At 39.7% G+C, this 25901-nt stretch overlaps 3 protein-coding genes across 8 annotated transcripts in view; 2 read left to right on the top strand and 1 right to left on the bottom strand.

The window, feature by feature from the left end:
• The first annotated feature begins 89 nt into the window (after positions 1 to 89).
• Positions 90 to 5122, top strand: LOC126980372 (DNA methyltransferase 1-associated protein 1-like). The gene is made up of 10 exons (XM_050830229.1): positions 90 to 479; positions 840 to 1067; positions 1256 to 1419; positions 1592 to 1807; positions 1974 to 2081; positions 2405 to 2584; positions 2764 to 2914; positions 3057 to 3211; positions 3634 to 3744; positions 4000 to 5122. The coding sequence occupies exons 2-10, from the start codon at positions 857 to 859 to the stop codon at positions 4060 to 4062; spliced, it is 1359 nt and encodes a 452-aa protein (XP_050686186.1). The 5' UTR covers positions 90 to 479; positions 840 to 856; the 3' UTR covers positions 4063 to 5122.
• A 3734-nt stretch (positions 5123 to 8856) lies between these two features.
• LOC126980373 (m7GpppN-mRNA hydrolase-like) lies at positions 8857 to 24980 on the bottom strand. 3 transcript variants are annotated; one of them, XM_050830233.1, is made up of 9 exons: positions 24885 to 24980; positions 15202 to 15277; positions 14066 to 14225; positions 13634 to 13765; positions 13376 to 13459; positions 12956 to 13218; positions 12176 to 12455; positions 11975 to 12098; positions 8857 to 11848 (listed from the first exon to the last, which is right to left on the bottom strand). In XM_050830233.1, the coding sequence occupies exons 2-9, from the start codon at positions 15267 to 15269 to the stop codon at positions 11622 to 11624; spliced, it is 1338 nt and encodes a 445-aa protein (XP_050686190.1). In that variant the 5' UTR covers positions 15270 to 15277; positions 24885 to 24980; the 3' UTR covers positions 8857 to 11621. The 3 variants fall into 3 exon arrangements, with proteins under 3 accessions (XP_050686190.1, XP_050686187.1, XP_050686189.1); XM_050830230.1 differs by lacking the exon at positions 24885 to 24980 and adding an exon at positions 16370 to 16453; XM_050830232.1 differs by lacking the exon at positions 24885 to 24980 and adding an exon at positions 16357 to 16436.
• Positions 24935 to 25901, top strand: part of LOC126980369 (osmotic avoidance abnormal protein 3-like) — an 87642-nt gene continuing 86675 nt past the window's right edge. For all 4 annotated transcript variants that reach the window (XM_050830220.1, XM_050830223.1, XM_050830221.1 and 1 more), the window contains exon 1: positions 24935 to 25078. The gene's annotated coding sequence lies outside the window, so the exon portion shown is untranslated. The remainder of the gene's footprint in view (positions 25079 to 25901) is intronic.

The raw sequence follows: 25901 nt of genomic DNA, 5'->3' as shown, positions 1-25901 counted from the left end.
ACACGGCATTCAATGGGAGTTTTCGTAGCTGTAGCAGCGCACTTTTGTAGCAGCATGTGCATGGCGCGTCTGTAGCGCTGCTAAGGCCCCTTTCACACGACACGGGGCCATTTAATCATCATCATCAGCTCTTCTCAGCAGCGCCACTCACGCGTCAGTGGCGCTGCTAACGCGCGACTCAATTTTAGGAGCGCTGCTAAGGCCATTTTCAGACGAGGTCACTAAGCAGCGCTAATAAATTGGATTAGAGCGTAAGACTGCGTAGTAAAGTACCAATAAGTGTAAAGAAACACCAAAGAGGACCTTTAAGAAGCAAAACACAGCGAAACAACTCAAAAGAAGAAGAAGAAGAAGGTTTAGGTCCGTGGCGCCTCGCCGATGTAAACAAACCCGCTGGGCGCCGCTCCCTGTGTTGTGTTCCTCCCCTCTCAGGGCACTGTAGCAGCGCCTGAGCCTCCTCGCTTGTTGGCGTGGGCAGGTTGGTAATAATATAGTAGCGCTCAGTCTGTAGTATGAAGTAGTATGGAGCTTTGGCAGAAGTGTAGATATTAAGGTAGCTTTGATAACTCCTGTGATTAACCTGCTAACTTTATCTCCAGGATCTGGGAATTTCTGTTATCATTGTCTTGTGGAAATGTGCTACTGAAAATTCAAGTCAACACAACCACTTACAGTTCTGCATAGAATGTCTATCAAATTTCTCCATCCCTTGGATGGAGTTTAGTTATTACTGGTTACATGTCAATGAAATGCTGCGTATTTTCACATCAAACAATATTTAAAATTGTAAAAGATAAAATCCCTTCCGTCTACTAATTACCTTTGAAATAATTCGTCAGGGTATTCACTGGGCAAGATGGCAGACGTGAGAGATATCTTGGAGTTGGAGAGGCCACCAACACCCGAGGTTTCCAAGGAAGTTATCCTTGGCCTGCGCAAAGATGCGCCCAAGAAGAGGAGGGAGAAGGAGGTGATGAGGCGGCCGGAGGGGATGCACCGGGAGCTGTATGCACTCCTCTACTCAGACTCCAATAAGGACCTTCCCCCTCTGTTGCCCTCAGACAGTGGCAAGTTACTGCAGAAATAAAAGCATATTTCTTCTTTATAACTTACACGAGACTACATAAAGAAATTGGTCTTTGGAATGCATTTGTTAATTAGCAAAAGTGTAGAATTTTTCAGTGATATAACCAATGAAGCACAAAATGTATTGGTCAGAATCACACAAAGTTGAAGTCATAATCTCGTCCGACAGGCCAGGGCTACAAGAGTGTCAAGGCCAAGTTGGGGATGAAGCGTGTGCGGCCTTGGAAATGGATGCCATTCACCAACCCAGCACGCAAAGATGGGGCTATTTTCTACCACTGGCGCCGAACTTGTGATGAGGGGAAGGAATACCCCTTTGCTATGTTTAATAAGGTGACCATGATGTAATCTATTCAGTTAAAAAATACTTTCCAGACAGGAACTGCTTCATTGATACATTATACATGTCCTTTGCTGAAGTTGTATTTAATGGGATATCAAAGCATGGTGGAAAGTATATGTATGCAGCTTATATTTACATTTAACTTTATTGTTCATCTTCCAGAAAATAGAGTTACTGAGTTATTCAGATGCAGAGTACAGTGAGCATTTACTCTGTGACGGGTGGACAAGGGCTGAGACAGACACGCTGTTTGAGCTGTGTCACCGCTTTGACTTGCGCTGGCCTGTCATTCATGACCGCTGGCCCTCGCACCTCACACCACGCTCCATAGAGGACCTGAAGGAGCGTTACTACAATGTCACAAACTTACTCAAGAAGGTGTGGTAATTATATTCTGTGACATTTGTGGGTTGGTAATATTTTTTTTTAATTACTATACAATGTTTAGTAAAAATATCAATTATACTCATTAGAAGAATCTTGAAAGACTTCTAGATGGTGATGTGCCATATCATGTTTTTCCTTAAAGTAACAACCTTTTCAGGTAAACAATCTGTCCGGTCCTGAAGGCAAGATTGTTAACTATGATGGTGACCATGAGCGTCGCCGCAAGCAACAGCTGCTCAAGCTGTGGGACAGAACACCCAAACAGGTAATTTTAATTACTATGATGCATACCTTTATTGTATAGTCCTACTTGTCTTTTTTTCTGGATTAGCATTCCAAGTTCATTCTTAGAGATTATAAGGTGATTAAAGAATTTTTCCAAGCTAGGTAACTAAGACCATATAGCTCTGCTAGAGTACTACCTCTCACCAAGAAGCTGCTGTCAGCTGGGATTGAACTCTCAATCTTTCAGTAGCCAACCAAGCACCATACCCACAGAGCCACCTGGGGCTCAGAGAGGTTCACTCCTCTTTTGAGCATGATATTGTTACAATACTAATGATGTGGCATTCTTGTTATACACTTCAGATAGAGGAAGAGCAGCAGCTAATAAATGAACTGCGCAAAATTGAGGCTCGCAAGAAGGAGAGAGAGAAGAAGACCCAGGACCTTCAGAAGCTGATCAATGCTGACACTGATGCCCGCAAGATGACCAAAACCACTAAAAAGAAGATTCAACAGACAAAGGTGGCAAAGCTGGACACAGCAGTAAGTAAACCATGGAAAAATTTAACTGAAAGTTTACACTGAGGTAACACATGATATTTTTTTCTTAGATATTTAAGACTGACAAATATTTTCTCTATTATGAAATATAAAGTTTCTTCTAATTTGATTAAGTTTAGAATTCTTGTTTACCATTATGTGTGAAACATTTCTCATTGTAGCCCCTGAGCCTGGAGAGCTGCACGGGCATAAAGTTCCCAGACATTAAGTCATCAGGAGTCAGCCTTCGATCACAGCGCATGAAGCTGCCTGCCAGTGTGGGACAGAAGAAAGTGAAGGCAATAGAACAGCTTCTAAATGAGCTGAATCTGGGTAAGGGATGCACCACCATTAAAAATAAATTTCTCATATGACATTTAGGGAAACTATCAAACTGTATAAAATTATTTATATATCAGAACTTGAAAATGTTTATTATTTTAATTGTATCATATTATTATATTTGGTTTTGTAGAGAATAGTCCCATGGCTGTTGAGGAAGTGTGTCTGCTGTTCAACGACCTGCGCTCAGACTTGGTGCTCATGTACGACCTGCGCACCATCCTCCTCAACTACGTCTTTGAGCTGCAGACCCTCAAGCACCAGTGTGAGAGTGTCATGCCAGACAAGGTGGGTCATAGCAGGGCCATGAATTACTATCCATCACCTTATAAAGTGTTAAGTTTACTATGCCATGTAGATTTTCATCATGGGTTTAAATAATGGTACTTCAGCAATGCTCTGAAGCGATAAATTGGCAATAATCTGGAAATATAGTTTGTGATGGTTTCTCAAAAAGAAAAGAGTATGGTTGAGGGTAACGTTGCTTGAATGGTAATGTGAGCCATCTCACCAAACTATATTTCCCCACCTTTAAGGGCATTCTCGTTTTCATCTTGATATATGGCTAAGGCAGAAACAGATGTGAAAATAATGGGCATAATCAGGACTAAATTGAATCGTAGCACAAAGCAAAACACATGATGCTAAGTTACTTTTAAAATAACCTAATTAAAAGATGATTAATGTCACAATGCATTCCTTGTAATCAGGTGTTGGAGATCCCTGAGGCACTTACCATCAACACTGGGGAGGAGTCACCAAGCCGGCCTCGTGCTATATCAGAGATGATTGATGCAGTTGCCACACCCAGCACCCCTAATGTGAGTAGAAAATAGATAAAACAAAGGGCAAATGAAACCAGTCAATCATAATTTAGAATTTCAAATTATTGACAGTTACAAGATGATACACTTGCAACATGGAGTTTATTTCATCCTAATAATCAAGCAAATTGCTTAGTCCCTAGATCTTTTTTAGCTGGACTTTGATGACATTCTTAAAATTCATTTAAATATCTTTTGCAAAAGAAAATTACATCACTAAAGATGTTAAATGTGTTTTTGTTTGTTTTACAGAGAAAGCGGAAAGCAGCCTTAGAACAGAGCAATGTTCTAAAGAAGATAAAAGCCCGTACTTAGGCTTTTGGCTCAGGGTAAAGCTGTGCTCACAACCATTAAGCAACTCTATTCCCAACAATGTATTTTGACTTTCCTCCAAATGTTTGGTGGCATACAGGATGGTGTTTAGTCTAAAGATTAATAGTGATATGTGGTGTTCAAATAAGATGGCAATTTTTGTTCCTCTAAGAGGTCAGTATTATAATTTCTCATAACATAATAATTTAGAAGCCTTCAGTTTTCTTGCCTTTATCACAGGAAAAATTATCACCACCCCAAATTTTACAGTAAGCTAAGTGAGCCTAATACTGCATGCATATCACCTGGAATATCGCTCATTTGTGTGTGTGTGTCTGTGTGTGTGTGTGTGTGTGTATATATATATATATATATATATATATATATATGAGAAAGAATCTGAAATTTATTAGCCACACAAATCTCTCAGTACATGAAAAATACATTTAACATTGCATAGAAAACAAGCACATAGACGTGATACAACAAGAATTATACACAAAGCAAAAGCTTGTGAATCCGATAAAAGTAATTTGTGCTATTAAGCTGCAAGTTTGTGCTACTACAAAAGAATAAGAAGCACAGAATGCAAACAAGTTGGTTAGAAATGCTTGTGAAATTAGGAGTGAAGGGAGTACAGGATTGAAGGTCATTTAAAGAAGTGTTTAAGGGTCAAGAGGAGAGGGTTCAGTACAACAGAGTAGTGGAAGTCAAAGGACTGGAAATCTTTTGACTCCTGTTTCACATGAGCAGGTCACTGCAGAATTGATCACAAATCCATCCAGTGTTTGACCCTTTCTGTTAAATTCAACTACATATTAATCGTAAGAGAGGTGCTGACTGGTCGGGTGGTAAATTTTGGCTTGAAATTTTTTCCAATAGTGAGCCCTAAAAGTAGATCCATATACTGCTCATTTCCTGTAAAAGTTTTGTAGTCATACAATATTTTCCTGCTCAAAAGATTATTATAATTACTTTTGAATGCACCTCCGCAAAATTTTCCCTTTTCAATGTGTTTTTTGTTTATATATAACATAGTCTTTTTAATAAATACCATGTTGTCTATTATTGTTTTGATTCTTAAATTTGAAGTTTGTTGCATAAAATCTAACACCTTACAGAAAATGGGCTGAATTTTGAAACACGTTATTGGTACTTGGACCATAATTACTTCAGTAATTTTCAACATTGAAATGTTGATGACTGCATAAAACAAATTAAAAATGAAAATTTTGTAAGCAGATTTTATTTGCAAATAGTTTTTTTTAATCTTTTTTATATGAAATGTTTTGGACAATTAATACACATTTTAGAATTCTTTTCAAAGCAAAGGAGTGAAAACACAACAACTGTGGTTTAGTCATAAAGGGAGGAAATATGGTTGGCACCACAACCACACCGGGGTCTTGGCTTCTCTTTGAGTGCACTTCATTTCCAATGCTTTTTGGTCCTATTTTATGATTTGTTTTCTTTAAAACTGTTTGTCCAAATTCTATCAAACTTGGCCAGAAGGAATTTTATGCAATTACATACAACACAAAAAATAATTCATGCACATTAACAAAATAAGAATGTTTCCATCTATATAACAGATGGTGCCTTGCCTTAACTATAATAAAGATAACTTGGATACACAAGGCAAAAAAGCAAGACTGCAACATTCCATTTGCCCGTGCCAGCACAGGCTTTGCTTCCATCATACAGCTGGAAACCTAATGTTGCACACACACCTTTCTTTGAGAAATTGAGTGGCAGGCTGAATAACAATACTGTGATGCTACATAATAATTAACAAACCAGGTGAAAGGGTCAGGAAGTGGAACAGCACAGGGTTAGGTATTTAATGAAATGAAGAAGAATAAAGTTGGTAAAAAGATGGTGTAGAATAAAAGTAGGGGTTGGAAGAAACCCAATATTATATTGAGAAAAAAAAAAAAAAAAAAAAGTGATTAACCAAGATGTCCACAAGACATGAAGGATAACATAAATAGAAAAATTTAAATAGATATATGAAAATTAAATGTGTAGTTACAAAATGAGAAACAAAGCGCAGTTAAGACATCTGCTTATAATAAGTATTACACAGTGGTGGGCACGGTTCCGCTAACTGCTGATTAGCGAAGCTAACTTTTTCATTAGCTGTTTAGCGTTTTCGCTAACTTTGGAAACAGTTAGAGGACCAATTAGCTTCCGCTAAATGAAGTTCCTCTAACGCTAACTTAAGTCCGCTAAAAATTCATACAGGTTTGTTCTTGTCTGTTGTGGGCAGACACAGCACCAGTGAGCCACATGGCACAATAATTCCAGGGCTTTCACATTTGGGTAAATTATGCCTTAAAATAGGGTAATTGAACAATTAGGGAAACTTTTGGGTAGTTTAGGGTAATGCATCTTCCATTTCCAACTCTTTGAACTCGAAATTTAATAACAAGAATTCAATATTTTCCACCCGACAAGAAGTAAACTTAAAATAGTAAAAAGTGTCAGTTATGGAAAAAAGTAAAAAAATGCGTAAATTTGCCGGAAATCTTGGGTAAAATATATGGATTTAGAATAAACTGGAGGCTTCTTTCTCTTCTCTTCTTCTTGTTACTTGTTGGGCTCTTTGTTCAGTTCTGCTGCGAAGTTGTCACTGTGTAGTCGTCGCGTTCATTATTGTCGCCTTGTTTATTGTTATCGATGTCATGGAAGGTGACCCAAATGAGGATGTTTTTGTTCCGCCTGAGGATGTTGACCCTGTTAAGGAGCCAGCAGCAGCTGTGGGTGAGGCAGAGGGCACTCAAGCGGACAGCCAGGAGTCCCAGAAGTTCCAGAACCCGTGGCCCCACCAGGAGAAGTACTTTGCCCTTAAATCAAGAGATATGATGAACACCAATGTCTTGCACTTTCGGTGAGTCATGTGCCACCCCAAGAGAACCATCATTAACGGTCACACGGCAAGCCTTTACAACTTGAAGTCACATGTCAAGAGGACACACCCAGCACATGCCACCCAGTTTGATCATCATATGATTTTGACATGCTATACCATTCTGGAAAGCTCTATGTCTAAGCTACAACATATTGAAATTTCAGGTCACTAGGTCTGTTTTTAAAGGTTTAGAGCCAAAATACTAAACCGAAGCTAAATCCATACACAAAAAAAGTTATCGGTTAGCGTTAGCTTCCACTAATTTCTTTATCAGTTTAACGGTTTAGCGTAAGCAAAGCTAACTTTTTATGTAGTGGATTACCAGTTAGCGAAGCTAACTTTTCAGTTAGCGGTGCCCACCACTGGTATTACAAATTTTGAAGTATGGCATTTTTTTTATCTCCCTGTTATGTAACAGAAAAAGTTGGGGTCCCTTGTATTACTACTACTGCCAGTCTTCTATTGCATTAGGGTGAGCATAACAAGCCTCACTTACTGGTTACAATAATATAGGTTCACAGACACTGTTGATGAAACCACAGCACCTTGTTGCTGAAGACTAGTTCTGAAAAAAGAGGCATTCTGGTTCATTTTGGTTCAAGACCACCAATGAAGACAGAAACCAATTACCCTTATCACTAAGCCAAAAATAGGCACAAGCCCTAAAAAAGAAAATTTTCATCACATGATATATACATGATACTTGGCAGCAAATTGTCTAATCAGGTAGTGAAATCTACTTCTGATGAGATCACATAAATAGATGATTACAAAAAAGTGATGATTACCTCTAATACATGGTAATGACTGGTATAAGTTGTTTACACATAAATAGCTGCCATCTCATTAAACTTTCTTCTAAAATAAGGTTATAACACTGACACAACTTGTAAGTTCTCTGAGTGCTGAGGATGGCACTGTCTGCTTATAGAATATGGTTATTTGAGGGCCAAATTATGATGGCTAGATAAAATAAAGATACTGATGGGTATCAAAATGGTCACATAATTATAGTATGTAAGATTATTTGTACTGGGATTGCCAATCCTTCTCATGTAAGTAGAGAACTGCAGTTTATCAGAAATTAATGATGTAGAAAAAGTAGACAACATAAAACTGTTGTAAGTCTGGACTGCATCAAAAGATTTCATAGTTTTGCCTTTAAATCCTCACTCCTGGAAGGCTTAGAGGTTGGAATTCCTGTTTTTGTGGTTTGAGTTACTTTGTGAAAAACAATGTAAAACTAAAAGAATTTTTACATGGTTTAGAGTGTGCTCATTTATCTCAAAGGCAGTTACTGCTGCAGGAATCTCAAGTTTCTTAAGAAATGGCCCCCTATAGAAATGCCATACCAAGAAAATCCCCAATGAACTATGTTCTCTATATAGTTGCTAAATGATCTAAAACAAGGTTAATGAGAGTATTTCATAAAATCCTGAACTTATCAAGTAATGGCCGAGTCACAGGTATTGGGGACATGCTTCATGTATGCTGTAACAACTGGACTGGCCCTCATGCCAGTACTGGCTTCAGAGCAGTCATTTACTGTTTCATATAGACAAACTGCATCCAAAGGACTTTTTTTTAAAAAAAAAAAAAAAAAAAAAAACTTTTTCATACACATCAATGCACTGCCTATTAAACTTGAGCATAACATACTCTTATTCAAATGAACTAAAAAAGTAAAGTACAAAATATTCATAAACAACCGATACAATAAATATACAATTTTACAATTGCAACATAAAAGTGATTGTGATTCAATGGCCAAAGTAAATGACTTTAAAAGGGACACTGCACAGCATGGCCGGCGGTGGTGAAGTCACCTTGCCAGGCACTATCAATGTGATAAAACACTTTAATTTGGTAGAAATAATTGTACAATGTTGGTTCTCCTTTTTACCCAAAATAGGCTGAACACTCCCTTACATCTAGTAAAGCTTATAATCTCTGAAAAAGTTAACTCTAATATTGAGTCAGCTCTAGAAATGTGCATCACAATATGCAGACACAAACATATTTATGATACACTAAGTCAACTGCTGAAAATACCGGTAAGGTTCAGCAAACATGAAAGAACACATATTGAGCTGGGGAATGCCTGGGGCTGAAATTCTATTAAGATGGTTGTTGTGTCACATTTTGATTAAAATGTTACCAGGTAATAAACAAGTTCAATTTACAACAACGTGTTCCTGCAACAGACTAATTAGTATGTAGGGAAATAATTTGAATCTTTGTAAATAGTGGCAGGACTAAAGTTAGGGTATCAAGAGGCTGACAAAGTACTTAGTTATCTTCTACTACATAAAGCTTTCATATTGCAATGTGTCTCACCCTGCTATTGTACACAAGTCACAGTACTTATACCAGGCTTGCTTTACATGATAAGGCGAAGATATGAATAGTTACTTCCTCCTGTGGCTATTCCCCCCGGCTGGTTCTGGTGCTGATGACTGATGCACACCTTCACTAACACAGGAAGGCCTTACAAAACTCAAGTGCATGAATAGGTTCATATCCATGCCTGATAATACAACATAAAAAAATCCCTACTTTGTGCTGTTCTGTCTATTGCTAAAAACTGTCATCTACATATTTTCCTTGTAGACATTAATTAAAAAGAAAGTAAGTAGTTTCTATAATATCCTAGTGAATATATTATGAATTTATAAACTCATATGTTTTAGGGGCTGTTAAGCTCATACCTTCTGTAATGCTACATAAAAAGGGGGAGGTTCAGTCAAATGAGGGAGACTTATCACATCTCAAGGCAGGACAGAGTAAGGACAAGGAGTAAAATGAAGAGAAATGAGACAAAGAAAAAATGATTGAGAGAGAGAGAGAGAGAGAGAGAGAGAGAGAGAGAGAGAGAGAGAGAGAGAGAGAGAGAGAGAGAGAGAGAGAAATACTTATATATATAAACCCACACATTCAGAAAAATTCTTGTGCTTTCACCACTCCACCCACATCAGCTGACAAAGAGAGAATAAACTGGAGCAGATTATGAGCAAAATCTCAATAAGCATAGGTCTTTTGTCACTAAAGTAAATCTCCAGATTCTGCTGCCAGATGAAGGCAGTGTCATCAGCTGGACCCACTTTAAACACTTGTCTGGATAATGTGTCTTGCTAGGAAATGGCACACAAAAAAGTTCCATTTTCATTATTTTCCTTACAAATACATCCATGGTTAGGGCAGTATCAACATACATGCCACCTTGCAGGCAGAGCCATGCATCCAGAAGCTCTTAGCTAGTCAGAGGGTGAGGGAAGGGCCAAGGCTGGGGAAGAGCTGGATGGTGGGAACTTAAATTCATGTATGAGTTTTTTCCTTGTTTCTTTTTAACCACGGATAACAATGCATGGTTGACATCACAGCCACTCACTGCTCGCTGGACAAGGGAACAAGTGTAGGCGCTTGAGGTTCACCCCCATGCATGAAATGAATGGAAAACTAATTTAGGGTGAGGTCTACTGAAGGAATATTATATCATAATATCCCAAGGTCATTATCCAAATGGCTCAGAGAACACAGACAGCTGGTGATTCAGGTGCAAAGGTAGTCAATTCTCACTTGCTGAGTGGTCAAAGGTTACCAATATGTAACCCATATCAAGTTTGGACTGAAGCCTCAGATAACAAGAGAACCTTCAAGTAACAAAGCCATGTATTCACCTTCGTTGCACAAATTAAGGTCAACCATTGCTACTTGGGTAATGATGGACTATTTTTTCAGGTTATGTCTTTTCTTGCTTGCTTCACTGATGTTATCTCCTGGTGTTCCACTTGTCTGAAATTGTATTTTTCTCACTGCATACCCTCATATGGTGAGTCATTTCCGGCATGAGGAATCCATCATAACTTACCCTCTGATGTAAGGGCTGATATCAGCATCGGTATTTTCAGAGTTACCCACAATTACATCTGAATTTCTCAGTAATAAGGCAATCTGGAAACTTTAATGCTATGCCAAACTATTCCCCACAGGTGTCTTACATGACATGCATTTACTTATTGGAACAATGAAGAGTGGGCTTCCTTGGACTATCCCTTATCATATCCAGCATCTGCTGTGTACAATTAACATCTGATCCAGTGGTCTAAGAGAGAGTAAACAGAGAGCAATCATAAACCTATATCTGCATCTGTCTCCATGTTACCAAATCACAGCATTACACTTTGTTGCTGTCCTTTAGGTAGACATAAGGGGTCTGTTATTTCTCAAACTTGTTAAACTGAGGTTCACTGAATCCAGGATTTACTGTAGTTCTCTCTTGGTAATTTAAGTTTTAGAAGAATCTCTCATAAAAATTATGATTGTTTGCAATGCACTTATTTCATTATAAAATTGGTGACTGATGAAGATGTTCCTTTAGAAATAAGCTTGTCAAAATCATTCAAACCTTTCCTCACATACATTCTCTTTCCAATGGTATTCATGCATATTGTTAGACATCAACAGTCAGGTCAGGGTATACTGTCCATCTAGGATTTTCATCAAAACCCAACATTGGTAAAAAAGTTGATAAATGTTTGGTTTCATCATACTGCAAGATACATTAGCTTCAAATATGTAGGATAAATCTTTGGTCTCACATATGAAGCTGTCAAAAATACTGATGTTATGCATGAACTTGCATAAAACCGAGCTACGAGACAATTGTTACACCACTCCACACTCTGTCAATAGCATCCATAACTTCCTTTTTGTTGATTCGGAAAGTCTGCCACGAGTAAGATCGGAAGCGAGGGTTTGACAGGAAGGTCGGGGCCTGGGCGTCCACCACCTGGCTGTCCCTGATGCCCTTGTTGCCTCTCGCTTTCCCTCGCTTACTGAACGTGAACTTCTGACTTTCTTCTTGGTGCTCAGCAACAACTGAAAAAATTACAATGTCATTTGTGTATACTAAAGAAGAGGCAGGACAAAAAAAAAAAAAAAAAAAAAAAAAAAAGTAGGACATAAAGAAAAAATACTAATTGTTAGTTTACACAATGAAACTACCTGGAGCTGCCAGCTGCTTGGTGTTGTGTTGTGACTTGCGCTGCTTCCCTTTGATGGAGGTTTCTCTTCTGCGAGGTGATGCATCCGTGTTGGCCCGGAGTTTCATGACCCACGCTACTTCATCCTTAAAAAGAACATTAAATAAATGCTCTGCAACATGCTGAAAACTTCATACAATAAACAAATGCAGTGACTCGTTACCTGAACACAAGAAGCAAAGGCATCCCTCTGCTGCTTTCTGTTATCCGAGCCTTGCTGCGTCTTCTTGCTGGTCTCTGTGGATGCTGCAGGGGAGTGGCTGTGTCTGGCTGAATTGTGACTCTGGTGGTGGTGGTCTGTGATGACAGCCATGGCGGTGGTGGTGGTATTGGTGGTGGAAGTGGTGGTGGTGCTGCGGTGCCGTCGCCGGCCCTCTCTACCTCCACCACTTCCCCCATTAGCAAGACTTCGATTCCTAGCAGCCAACCATTCTCGCAGGGGCCTGCAGGACAGATGTGTCAGTGCACAGTAAACAAACATTATAGATGAAATGAATCAAAAGTGCAACTTAATTTTATTAATTTGTCATGTTAAGATTGGCAAACTGAAAAGACCTAGCAATAAGAAGTCAGTAAGAGAGTATAATGAGACATCCAGTTAAATTTATGGACATGTGGAAGCCTTTTGATGGATGAGGAAAGGATGTGGAATGCGTATTTCAGAGAGTTTGTAAGAGTGAGATGGATATGGCAAAAGTCCAAGAACATTTTAGGTTACATAAAACTAAATTAGTAGAAATACACAGGTCAACATGTTCCAATAAATGAATGTGAGACAATTTGTGAGAGAGGATGGATATTGTGACCAAATAGATTTACAATATAGAGATATATAGAGAAGAGATGTGTGAGATGCATGGAGTCTATATGCAAGGAAAGAGTGGCTTCTAGCTGTGGTACCTCTTGAAGAAGCTCAGACAATGACAGATAAATAGAAACTCACTTGACAAAAGGCATCACCATATAGAACATATTGGTGGAGCCGTTGACTTTGTTAAAGCTGCGGTCATTCTTGTGGGAGGGTAACTGGTTGATGGAGAACCACTTGAGCTGCTTGATCTCCCCTTTGGTGCGTGGAACAAACTCAGTGGCCGTCGGCACACCCAAAATTATATACAGCCGCACATATTGTTCCCCGATAGAGGTCTCCAAAAACACATTGGGGTCAATTAGAGGTGATATGTCATAACCTGTCTCCTCCAGAACCTGTACAGAGAAAAATAAACCTTTTTTGTTTATTATCCTTCAATAAAATGTTTTAAGATAGTGAAGGCAGCCTATATTAAATTTACTACTTGTAGAATATGAGTTACATTCTTGCTAGGCACCTTTGATTCACAATCATTGAGAAGGCATGACTTACCTCCCTTATGGCACACTTGTGAGGCTCCTCATCCACATTAATCTTTCCTTTTGGGAAGCCCCATGAAGCTCTGTGCCAGAAACCCTGAAAAAAGTATATCCAAACATTTAGGTCACCAATAGATTGTTAAAGAGAGAAGGAATGCAGGCTATAAAAGTAATAATCCAACTTCTGAATGGCAGATATTGATAAAAAAAAGCAAAAATAATAATGAAAAAATGTACAAGCTAATAATCGTTGTATTTTTCATTTACTCACCTGTACCAGCAACACCTGAGTTAAGTCTTGGTTCAGCAGCAGCCCGCCATAAGTAGGAACTCGATGCTTAAAGTCACGGAAGTCCTGAAGCATTTCTTCGATGGTTCCTGAAGGAGGCCTGATTTGCACTCTCTGCCGTGGAAAACAATCATAAGCAATTATATAATATGTACATGCAAGAGATCTGAAAAGATGGGACAGGGACTGGCAATGGACCAAAATGTAAGTTACTGATATGAAGCCTCCCTACATGAAAATGGAAACTACAAACTAACCTCCTATTGTCACCCTCCTGCTGCTATACAAGAGCCTTACAGCACAGCAACTACCAGAAACATTTCTATTATACATCATACACATAAAGAATATGATCAGCTGACATGCAAAGATATGTACAACTATAACACAGTAACTAGTGTGCTACATCCTTACATTGAGCAGCTGCTGAGCAAATGGATCAAACTTGAGGTTATTGAGTGAGTCATCCTCTTCTGCATATTCATCCAAGTAGAACCAATAAGCCAGCTCAGTCAGGAAGCACAGTGATATGGGGTCTCCCAGCTCAGACTCCGGGGCATCCAGCAAGAAACGGCTGTTGTGTACACAACATTTATGAGAGAATTTCAAAATACATTGTCCATTATATGAGATACATATTATACTCAGTAAACCTTGACAGGCAACTGCAAACTTTGTACTAACTAATACTTGTAGTTTCAATACCATCAATGCCTAATATATAAAACAAAGGAAGGGATGGATAGCACACATGTGATCTTTGTCTTTCTGAGTGGAAAATATTATTATCAGTATGTTATGAATACAACTAATAGATGCACCTAACATCACCAAAGTTGATCCAGGATTCAGTATGTTTCCTAACTTATAAGAGGTAATGTTATAATTGTATTTCATAAAGAATTCTTATAACCAAAAACAAACTAAAATTATGAGTATTCCTTTTCTTGAACAAAACATTGAATAAACAACAGAAATATATGAAAATACACTCATATTTTATAAGACAACTGTGGCCCGAGGCAGCAGCGCACGGCATTTTGTGGGTAACAGCTACCTAAAATAAGCATATTTTTACTGTGCAAAGCAGGTGATGTCACTTATTGTGACTTCATGAGCTTTCATATTTATCTATTTGTGTATATTTCATGGAGGCAAAACTACAACTACTTTCAATTTTACTAGTGACACGAATTTGTGACTGTTTATCGCAATAAAATTTCACTCAATTAAGTGAATCAGACACCATAGAAATATTACCCGTGTGTGTATGAATGAATACAAAGATAAGCACATATTTTGATTCAACTCTAGGATGTCTTGTGGATCATTTATCAAAAAAAAAAAAAAAAAAAAAAAAAAAAAAAAAAAAAAAGGAAAGGCTACTCTTTAGCCCACTACTGTCGCTCGAGGTATAAAAACAGTCCCTCCGCCAAGTTTGTACCCCACATTTGGTGATGTTAGGTGCGCCTATTGGTGTGAGATCATATCTGAATCCCAGTCATGTTAATATCATGTATTCATGGAACAATGGAGGAACAGGTTCTAACCTTGCAATATCATCCAGGAGGTCAATTGGGATGGCGAAAGAACTCTTTGTTGCTGAAGGTCGAGCCATCTCTCACTCTGAAAAAAAAGGGTAAATTGATAAAACATAAATGGCACACAGAAAATCAAGGACAGTATAGCAATTCATTTCAAGGAGCAAAATAGTGCTTTGCATCAATTTGAGCTTGTTTTCTTTGGTAGGCATCCTTTTTTAGAGAAAATAGCAATATGTCTCTCTCTAAAAGAAGAAAGAAAAAAAAAGTGATTTCTCATGGAAAACTGAACTCAGATCCATGCACTAAACACAGAAATACACTAAAACATTTTCTTCTATAAAGTTACCTATGTCATTAATTCAACCTTAACAGATATTAACCTATTACTTCTAAAATAGTCATCTATTGCTACTTCATTACTCAAAAACTCTTTTGAATTATCCTACCCCACCTAAACCTAATGGAGAGTAACCAATTGTCAATAAAATAATAACATATTGCTTCTAAATTAGTAACCTATTCCTGCTTCATTAACTATACACTACAGTTTTTTTTAACTAACAGAGCACTATCTAAACCCAACAAATGGTAACCTAATACTGCTAAAATGCAGACCTACTGCCACCTAAACTAATAACCTCTTGTCACTATACAGGATCATAATCTATTTCTACTTTAAGAGTATCCTATTAATCTGTTACAAGAAGTCAGCTGGACGCATGTACTCGTATTAAGAGAGCAGTGTGCTGTGCAGAGTTGATTCAGAGGTATTTGAAATATCTGAAAATCATCTTGTTTTTAGAATGTATTTTTACTCTGCATTTACGGTACCTAAAATGACACATGAGAAAGAGGCTCTAATTGTGTTGATTTGATTTACATTTTCAAAATTGTGGAAAATTACATCCTATTGAAAACCTGGAGTGGCCAGAGGCAAATTTAATTATAAATATTATTAAACTCGGAGTGTGGTGGGTGTGACCCCGCCGCGGCGCCACACAGCCTCCTGCAGGGCGGACGAGGCGAGGCGTCCACCACACGGAGGAGTGTCAGGCTAGTGCCGCAACCTTCCCTTGACACAGACACAACACAACTCCATACTCTTGCCGCCTGTGTTCAGTACTACACGTTACTAGGCGGTGAAACTCTCCTGTGTCAAACCTCTGGCCCTTACAGTGGCGGGGCGGCAGTGTGGAGGTGACCATAGAGGTGAGCACGGCAGGTAAACACAACAACAACTAATAGTAGTAGTAGTAGTCGGTCGGGAGTTTCGCCTTTGTAACGGCACTCCCTGATGTGTCTCTACTGTCTGGGTCTATTATTTTCCTCTTTTTGTTTCATTCTTTTTTCTCTTATTGTCCAAAACTTATGTACTGTTGCTTTTGTTTCTTCGGTGTGGTCACATCATAAATACATTTTCACTCTCACAAACAGCAGTACTCCAGCCAACACGAGCGCGCCCCGCTGGCCACGGTGGGCCTTTGACCACAGCACACACACTTGACCTTTTTCTCACCAACAACATTCTTAACATAACAAACACTCAGGTTGTTCCAGGACTTAGTGACCACGACATACTCATCGTTGACGCTGACCTCCGACCGATTAGACATAAACAGAGACCCAGACAGATTTTCCTTTTTTCAAGGGCTGACTTAAACATGATCAAACAAGACCTAACTGCCTTCAGCACTGACTTTTTTGCGACAGACCCACACATAAGACCACCTTCCACCAACTGGAGCAACCTGAAACACACCATACACACCTCAATGAACAGACACATACCACAAAAACACTTTCTAGCAGGTACACACTCCCCTGGTTTTCCAGATTTTTTAAGTTCATAAAAAAAATAAAAAATAAAATCGGGCGGCACCACAGACGGGTCCGGGGTTGAAATGGCCGGCACCGCGCGGGTTAAAGAAGACTTGCAGTGTAGTAGTTTAGTCTGTCTATTTAGTATTTAATTTTGAACAATAACTGAAAAGTCAGAATGATTGAATCACTGATTCTGATGACTGATACCGATTGACTGATTGAGTCCGATTCACTGTAAAAAAAATAAAAAATAAACATTTAAGTGAGGATGCCGCACTGCAAATGTCGTCTTCGATAGTTTTCAAAGTACCGCAAAAAAGTACCGCAGGATTTTTTAGTGCGGTCCGTGGTAGTGCGGTATTTTCAGAAATTTTGCGGTAGTGGGGTACTATTTTTGTGATGCGGTACTACCGCACGAAGTACCTCACTTGCCCACCTCTGCTTTCGAGTACAACCCCGAAATGCAAACGTGTGGCTGGTGTGGTGTTTGACGACCTGCATGAGTGGAAGTGAGGTCAGGGTAAGGACTGACAAAGGTGTGTTCTAAGCTTGGTAAAATTAACTTGTACTTGGAATCGAATGCAATATAAAAGAACTCGCGGCCTTGGACTCGAGTTCAGATATAAAACTAAGTAATTGTACTTGTACTTGGTTTCGTGTTATCGAAATGTGATCGGACTTGGTGTCGAGTACAAAAATGTACTTGAACCCAAGCCTACCCTGTGCATCTCTTTCAAAGTTGTCGTATCGATTTTTGAAATGCTACATACTTCAAATCGGAACCTCAGTGAGTGTAAAGAGGATACTTATTAAGGAGTTAACTGCTCATAAGTGTGTCTCTTCTCTGTGCAGCTCTTTCAAACTTGTCATATCGATTTTGAAGGTACTGGCAAAAGGGCACCTCGGAGATTGTTTACCTTTTGATTGTAGAGGCTAAAGAGCTAAGTACTCATAGGTGTGCCTCTTGAATTGTAAGCATGAATTACGCTCCCGTGATGCAGATCGAGGGAGGTCGCCGCGTGTCAGGCTCCCAAGGGAAACCGGGTTGGGGTCATGACCGGAGCCTCGACCTCGGCCCCGGATAGGTTTTTTTATAGAGGAAGCGTGGGCAGAAAAAGATAAAAGTTTCTGTTTTAGCTGAATGTCTTCAAGTGACACCTTCCTGTGTGACTTGCTGCTTTTGAGACATTGTAGAATCCGTCACTTGAGCGTAGGCAGTTATAAAAGCGCTTCTTAGAATTGCTATTGATTCCTGACGAGCGTGGAAACCAAACAATGCCAATATAAACAAATTAACTCATAAATCACATAAAATCGAACCTCTTTAAATACATCGACACATTTTATCAATTAGTACTGATTAGGGCAGAGCAAGAAACAGACTCTTTCAAACTGACAGGAAGCTTGTTGCATTATCCTGGCATCAAAATAACCCAAATGAGTATGAGTTAGGTGGTTTTGATTAATGACGCTTGTAAAAGAACACATGGCTATTTTTATTTCTTGACACATCCTTCCACGTCCCTTCCTGGAATGATGCTGCACACACAAAAAAAGCCTCTTATAAGCGTTGTTGGGATTTCAATGGTCAGTTTTGTGATCCTAGTGATAGTTTTATCCGACTTCTGGATCTTGAACGGGAAAACACACACATGAAAATCGGGTTAATCTTCTCTGTGGGCTTGAAAAATAGTCGTAGCTTAATTGGGGCCCGAAACTATCAATAATCTGGACCATGCATTGTAACACACGACAACTATGAATCTTTTGTTTATAGTGTGCGTTGTTCTACAGTGTTTTATTATTAATGCTCTCTGTCCCTGTACTCCTTATAAAGCTTGGTGGGCGGCGATAGCTGGCTCACCTTCAACGTTTAACCGAACCCGCCAATCACAGCCGATGTTGAGGGCCGCGCTGCATTGGGTCTGACGTCACGCGTGGCTAAAAGATGCATAAGAGACCTTTAGCGACGCGGAAAAGTTATCACCCGACCTACTTCGTGCTCCTGAAGGTATGGGGTGACGTGTTCTTGTAGCGCCCTCAGCCAGAAAGGTGGACTGAGTCATTGAAGTTAGATAACACGGTCGATTTCATAGCTATTTCTGTGTTAATTTGTTTACTTTGCCTTTGTTTGCTTTGCTGTACTCCTGAGTTGCATAAATAATCTGTCATGTCCCTAATCAGCTCTAACCAGTATTAATTGATAAAATATGTCGATAATTTTAAAGAGGTTCGATTGTAAGTGATTGATGTGTTGATTTGTTTATATTGGCAGTGTTTGCTTTTCCACGGTCATCAGGGTACAGCGAGAATCAATAGAAGTTCTAAGAAACGTTTTTATAACTGCCAACACACACGTGACAGACTCTCCACCGTCTCAGAAGTAGTAATGAACATAGGAAGACGTCACTTAAGAAGGTGCGATTATATGTAATTTCTTTTGCCAAATTCTTTACGTTGGCACGGTTTGTTTCGTCTTTGCTGAATACGTATAAGAAAAGAAAAAAAAGGAAAAGAACCAACGTACGAGACCATTTTTTCTTATTTTTTATTTTTTATTTTTACTTTTTATATCTACATTATTACATTTGACCTGTAATTTTTATCTTCGTTTTCTTCCTCTTTTATATTTTTTTACGCTTTTATTTTTTATACCTACAATACTTTTTTATTACATTTGACCTGCATTTTTCCAATCTCTCTCTCTCTTTTTTTTTTTTTTACTTCACACGTGACATTTTTTCGTCTTCGTATCGCATTCGCACTACGTAGGCAGGAGGCAGCAAGTAACACACACACACACACACACACACACACACACACACACACACACACACACACACACACACACACACACACACACACACACACACACACACACACACACACACACACACACACACACACACACACACACACACACACACACACACACACACACACACACACACACACAATATGAAGAACAGCAACAAGCGAAGATCATTCATTAACTCTTTAATTCACCTCGCCCTTGCCTGCTGCCTTCGAATTTAAGTTTGATAGCCAAAGAACAAAACATATATACTGACCTCTCTTCTGGCCATTCCTTCTGTTTGCTCTTGTGGGAGCGAGGATTACCGGGGTTTGTTTGTTTCTATTATTGTTTATTGTCCTTGAGATGTTTGTTTCCTCTACCGTAAACAAAAAGGAAGACCTGGAATCGTAAACTAACTTCCTAAATTCCACCTTCGATAACCTCAAAAACAAAATACTATATGAAGAACAGCAACAAACCAAGACCAGGAATCATCAACTAATACCCCCAATTAATGTACCCTAGCCATGCTTTCCGTCTTCGATTTTAAGTTCGATAACAAAAAAGAAAAAAAAAAAAAGAAAAAAAAAAGAAAAAGAACAACAACAAACTAAGACCAGGAATCATTAACGAACTCTCTATTTGTATCTTGACTTTGCTTCTCGCCTTCAATTTTAAGTTCGATGACCACAAAAAAAAATATATATGAAGAACAACAAATCACGACCAAGAATCATTAGCTAATTCTTTAACTTCACTTTTTACTTCCCTTCTGCCTTCGATTTTAACTTCAATAACCCAAACAAAAACAAAATATATGGAGAACAACAACAAGAATCATTTGCATAACCCCAAATTGCACTTCCTCTTTGTAACTTGCCTTCGATTTTAAGTTCGATAAGCAAAACAAAACAAAACACGAAGAACAGCAACAAACCACGACCGGAAATCATCAAATAACTTCATAATTGCACCTTTCCCTTGCCTTCCACCTTCGATTTTCTCCAGGGCTCACGATGACTAAGTTCGATAACCAAACCAAACCAAAACAAAACACGAAGAACATCAACAAACCACGACCAGAAATCATCAACTAACTCCATAATTGCGTCTTGCCCTTGCCTCCCACCTTCGATTTTCTCCAGGGCTCACGATGACACACCAGGACCATTACGCGCGAAGGTTACGAAGTGTCGCCTCTATGAACACCGGCCTGCCTCTGATGACGGACCCTGAGGTAATATATCGTCCTGCCTAGCTAGTTTGAGCCCTACCCTTCTCTCCCTCCCTTCCCGGCACACCGTGTATATATTATTTCCTAAACATTCCTTTCGTTGTAGTGTATTCGTGGTATTTCTACTTCTTTACATTTCTTCCTATGTAATTTTTTAGCCCGTTCGGCACCACTGTGGCCATTAAGATCGGAACTCACACGTGGAATATCCTTAAATTATCCTCTACTGCCATTATACGAGGAAGCTATTATGGTCCACCTACGCTATTCTCTTAATAATGGAAGTTCACATTCTTATTTATCCTTTTTCCTATGCAATGTCCTCGCCCTTCAGCACTAGGGACTTATAAGACTGACACTCGCATACGAAACAATATTAACTTATCATTATTAACTTTATCATACTTCTACATGCAAAATATCCTATACCTTCATTTTTCTTCCCTTCTAAAACTATACAAAACATTATTAACTTATGATCACAAACTTTATCGTAATTTCACAAGCAAGTTATTCTGTTCCTTCGCTTTTCTTCGCTTCTAAAACAATATAAAACACTATTTACTTATCATCACAAACTTTATCGTAATTTCACAAGCAAGATATTCTGTTCCTTCGCTTTTCTTCGCTTCTAAAACAAAAGTATCCATCCTGATTTCTTTTGCATACACACACCAAAAGTAACTCTCTGATTGTTATATTATTTTACAAGTGTTTATTTCTCCCCAGCAATTCTTTAAGCTGTCATTTTCTTCTTTTTCTTCACTTCGAGAACAAAAGTATTTACCCTGATTTCATTTACATAATTATACACAGCAAAATTAACTCTCTAATCATTATGTTATTGTAAAAGTGTTTATTTCTCCCCATCAATTCTAGAGGCGTTCACTTTCTTCTCTACTGTCGCTCCACAAGTACGCAACATTCCAAGGCCTTTCTTCTCCGCTATAACAAGACAACCTACGTCACTGCTTACGTATGCACAATGGAAGTGACATGCTATCGATTATGTTATTGTGAAGATGTTTATTTCTCTCCATCAGCTCTTATTACGACGATATTCACTGAGTTATCTCTCGTTATTACACTAGCAAGGTCGCCTATACCTACGCTTTCCATCTCTCCTACTACTACTACGTCTCCTACTACGCCTTCTATAACAAAAGTACCTTCAGTTCTTGCGTATATACAACATAAAGGTAACATTGTATTGATTATATTCATGTGCAGGTGTTTCTCAGGTGTCAATATTCAAACTTACCTACCTACGCTTTTTCGCCGCAATAGCAAATGAACCTTCGATTCTTATATGCATACAACATAATTAACATTGTATTGATTATACTGTATTGGTGAGCAGGTGTTTCTTTGTCAATATTAGTGAGCAGGTGTTTCTCTATCAATATTCAAGTGAGTCTACCTGCGCCTTCTCGCCTCAGTAACAAAAGTACCATCGATTCTTACGCATACACATAATAGGTAATGCTGTATTGATTATAGGACTGTACACGTTTATTCTTATGCATCATTACTCAAGCTGGCCTACCTACGCTTTTACGCCTCAGTAACTTAAAGTGCCCAGAAATTTTTATGTATACACAACACTAGTAAGAATGTATTGGTTAGAGTATTGTTCAAGGGTATGTTTCTCTGCGTCATTACTCAGGATAGCCCTATACCTACCTACGCCTTTACGCTTCAATACCAAAAGGACCCAGAAGTTCTTACGTATACATAACAAAGGTAAGATTGTATTGCTCACAGTACTGCACAAGAGTATTTCCGTCATTACCCAGGATAGCTTACCTACGCTTTTACAACCCAACAACAACAACAACAACAACAACAACAACAACAACAACAAAAAGACTACCCAGAAGTTCTTACGGATACACAACATAGGTAAGATTGCACTGATTATTGTATTGTACGAGTTATTTTTCTTCGTCAGTACTATATATAAGGATCGCCTACCTACGCTTTTACAACCCAACAACAACAACAACAAAAGGACTACCCAGAAGTTTTTACGGATACACAACATAGGTAAGATTGCATTGATTATAGCATTGTACGAGTTATTTTTCTTCGTCATTACTATATATAAGGATCGCCTACCTACGCTTTTACAACTCAACAACAACAACAACAACAAAAAGACTACCCAGAAGTTCTTACGGATACTCAACATAGGTAGGATTGCATTGATTATAGTACTGTACGAGTTATTTTTCTTCGTCATTACTAAGGACCGCCTACCAACGTTTTTTCACCTCAACAACAAAAGGAATACTCCGAAGCTCTTACGCATATACAGCATAGGTAAGATTGTTTTTTTTTTTTTTTTACAACAAAGGAGACAGCTCAAGGGCACACAAAAAAGGAAACAATAATAAAAAAAAGCCCGCTACTCGCTGCTCCTAAAAAGAATCCAAGGAGGTGGCCGAAAGAGGTGTCAGTTTCGGGAGGAGAGGTGTCCTGATACGTGTATTGATCATAACATCGTACAGGTGATTGCCTCTGATTGCTTCCCTCTGTCATTACTCCTCAGAAACCTGCCACGTAATGTCACCCAACACACACACGAACATTTTTTTTAGAGTGGCATGGGATCTTTTTTTTTGTCTAGTCACCAGATAAAAAAAATGTGTAGGGAGAATGCGATAATAAGGAAATGCTGGGAAAGAAGCGTATGAGGTGAGGTCACGCAGAGAGAGAGAGAGAGAGAGAGGGGAGCTTCACACAGGTGGCAAGGGGAAGGAATACATGCCGCGTACGACACTCTCCTTCTTCTTCCCCGGCAACAAAACAGAGTCGCGCTCCCGGCAGCCCCGTGCACCGGTTGGCATAGTGAGGGGCCATCAACAAACCCCTCACCTGCCCGCCCCGCCTCACCTGCTCCCCCTATCCTCTCTCCCCTCTCCTCTCCTCCGCCCCCCACCACACAACACAGTAACTATATGCACAATTAAAGAGGGAATCACGCACATACACATACACGGTGGTAATATAGGTGAAAACAAATGCGAAACACGAAAGACACACACACGTTTCCCCTCAAACCGATATCTAAATCCCTAAAAAGAACCCATTAATCTATATAAACAACAAAAGAAGGCCTTGCATACACACACATACACACATACGCAATAAAAACATTTAAAACCAAACTATATATCCATTCAAACACACACACATACACTGGAACCTAACCTTTCAGAAATCGAGATCTAACTCCCTTGACGACAATAATGCACTTCTAAGGGGGTATGAAGGGGGCAAAGGGAGGAGGGGTTCAGGTGTTGCGATGTGTAGTGACAAGCGGACGAAGCATTCCGGAAACCCATCGCTCCTTGCACGCGGAGACTTACAGAACGGGGGCCACGTCTACGTCGCTCCGTTCAGTGGTCAGCGAGCGGTGATATCGGTCGGAGGAGACGCTCAGGCCAGCCCCTCATGCCCTCCAGAAACTATAACACAGTGCCTGGCTGGACCATGTTTGCTCGCGGCGGCCTAGAGGCGTGGTGACGTGGCGTATGTGCGGCGGGACAGAGATGGTTGGTGGTGGTGGCGGTGGTGGTGCTGCTGGTGTGTTCGTCTCCCTCCCGTACGGTTCTTGGCCAAATGTCACGGTTTCGGGGATGAACATGTGAGCGAGGTGGCCGACTGCGCGCGTGTGTGTGTGGCTTTTCTCTCTCTTCCGTGCACTTGGGTAAGACTACAGAAGGGCAGAAGAGCGCTAGATACTGAGATAAAAGATAGAGGAAGAGAACCTGACGGGGGAGGGGAGGAGGAGGAGAAGCCGGTGTTTACAGGAACTTTACGCACGAGACTTACTGACTTTCCTGCCGCCCCGTCAACGTCTCCTGCAGTGCTGCCAACCCCGCGTGAGGCCTTCCCCTTTCTTCACCGGCAGGACTACCAACTGAATCTACGGAAGGAGGAAACAAAAAGGGATAAAGACGAGGAAGAAGAAGAGCGGCAGATACACAGGGAGAAGGAGAAGAAGGAGGAAGAAAACAATATATAAGGTGAGAGATCTGTGTTATATTTCCTTACAATACCAGTGAGTCGTGTCTAAGGGTGAGTGATTAAGTGTAGGGAAATAAAAGGCTCAAGAAGTATAAAGAAAGGACTTGCATATAGAATGGGACTGCTTTATGTAACCCGGCGAATAGGTGTGAAAGATTGATGTGGGGTGAGTCACACTGGAAGGTTAGTTAGGAGGTGGAATCGAAGTGAGGTGTTCCAGGTAGCCATCCGTCTCTGTCTGGACTATACAATGAGGTGAATGCTCTTTTATATTACCAAAGAAAAAAAGGAAACAAAAATGAAGTCCGGCAAATTCCAATGGGTGTGTTTATGTTAGTCTTCCTCATTCTTAAGCTAAATGAATCTATATAAAGTTTTTCCCTGCTTCCTTTTGTTATAGTGTTTGGTGATTACGTAGACGCATCACAGGTGTTTGTCATTGTTCCCTAGTGACCAGGTGAGTGACCAACAGGTATTTTAATAAGACGCCACACGGGTGTCTCCGATGAATCCTACAGGTGTTCTTAAGTACCAGTAGCTGATTGAGTGCCCAGGTGTGTGTGTGTGTGTGTGTGTGTGTGTGTGTGTGTGTGTGTGTGTAGGTCAGTGTGTTGAAGTGTGTGACCCACGTACTGCATTGCGGTGTGTGTGTGTGTGTGTGTGTGTGTGTGTGTGTGTGTGTGTGTGTGTGTGTGTGTGTGTGTCCCTCCCCGTATCACGTACACAAAGGGGGGGGGGGGGGCTATATTGAACATAATTTACGGTTGTTCCCTGCTAACTTTCCTCTTCCTCCTCCTCCTCCTCCTCCTCCTCCAGGCGAAG

This window comes from Eriocheir sinensis, chromosome 44 (assembly GCF_024679095.1).
Source record: "Eriocheir sinensis breed Jianghai 21 chromosome 44, ASM2467909v1, whole genome shotgun sequence".
NCBI lineage: Eukaryota > Metazoa > Arthropoda > Malacostraca > Decapoda > Varunidae > Eriocheir > Eriocheir sinensis.
The sequence above is the reverse complement of the archived record's forward strand: the minus strand, read 5'-3'. Positions and strand labels throughout refer to the sequence as shown.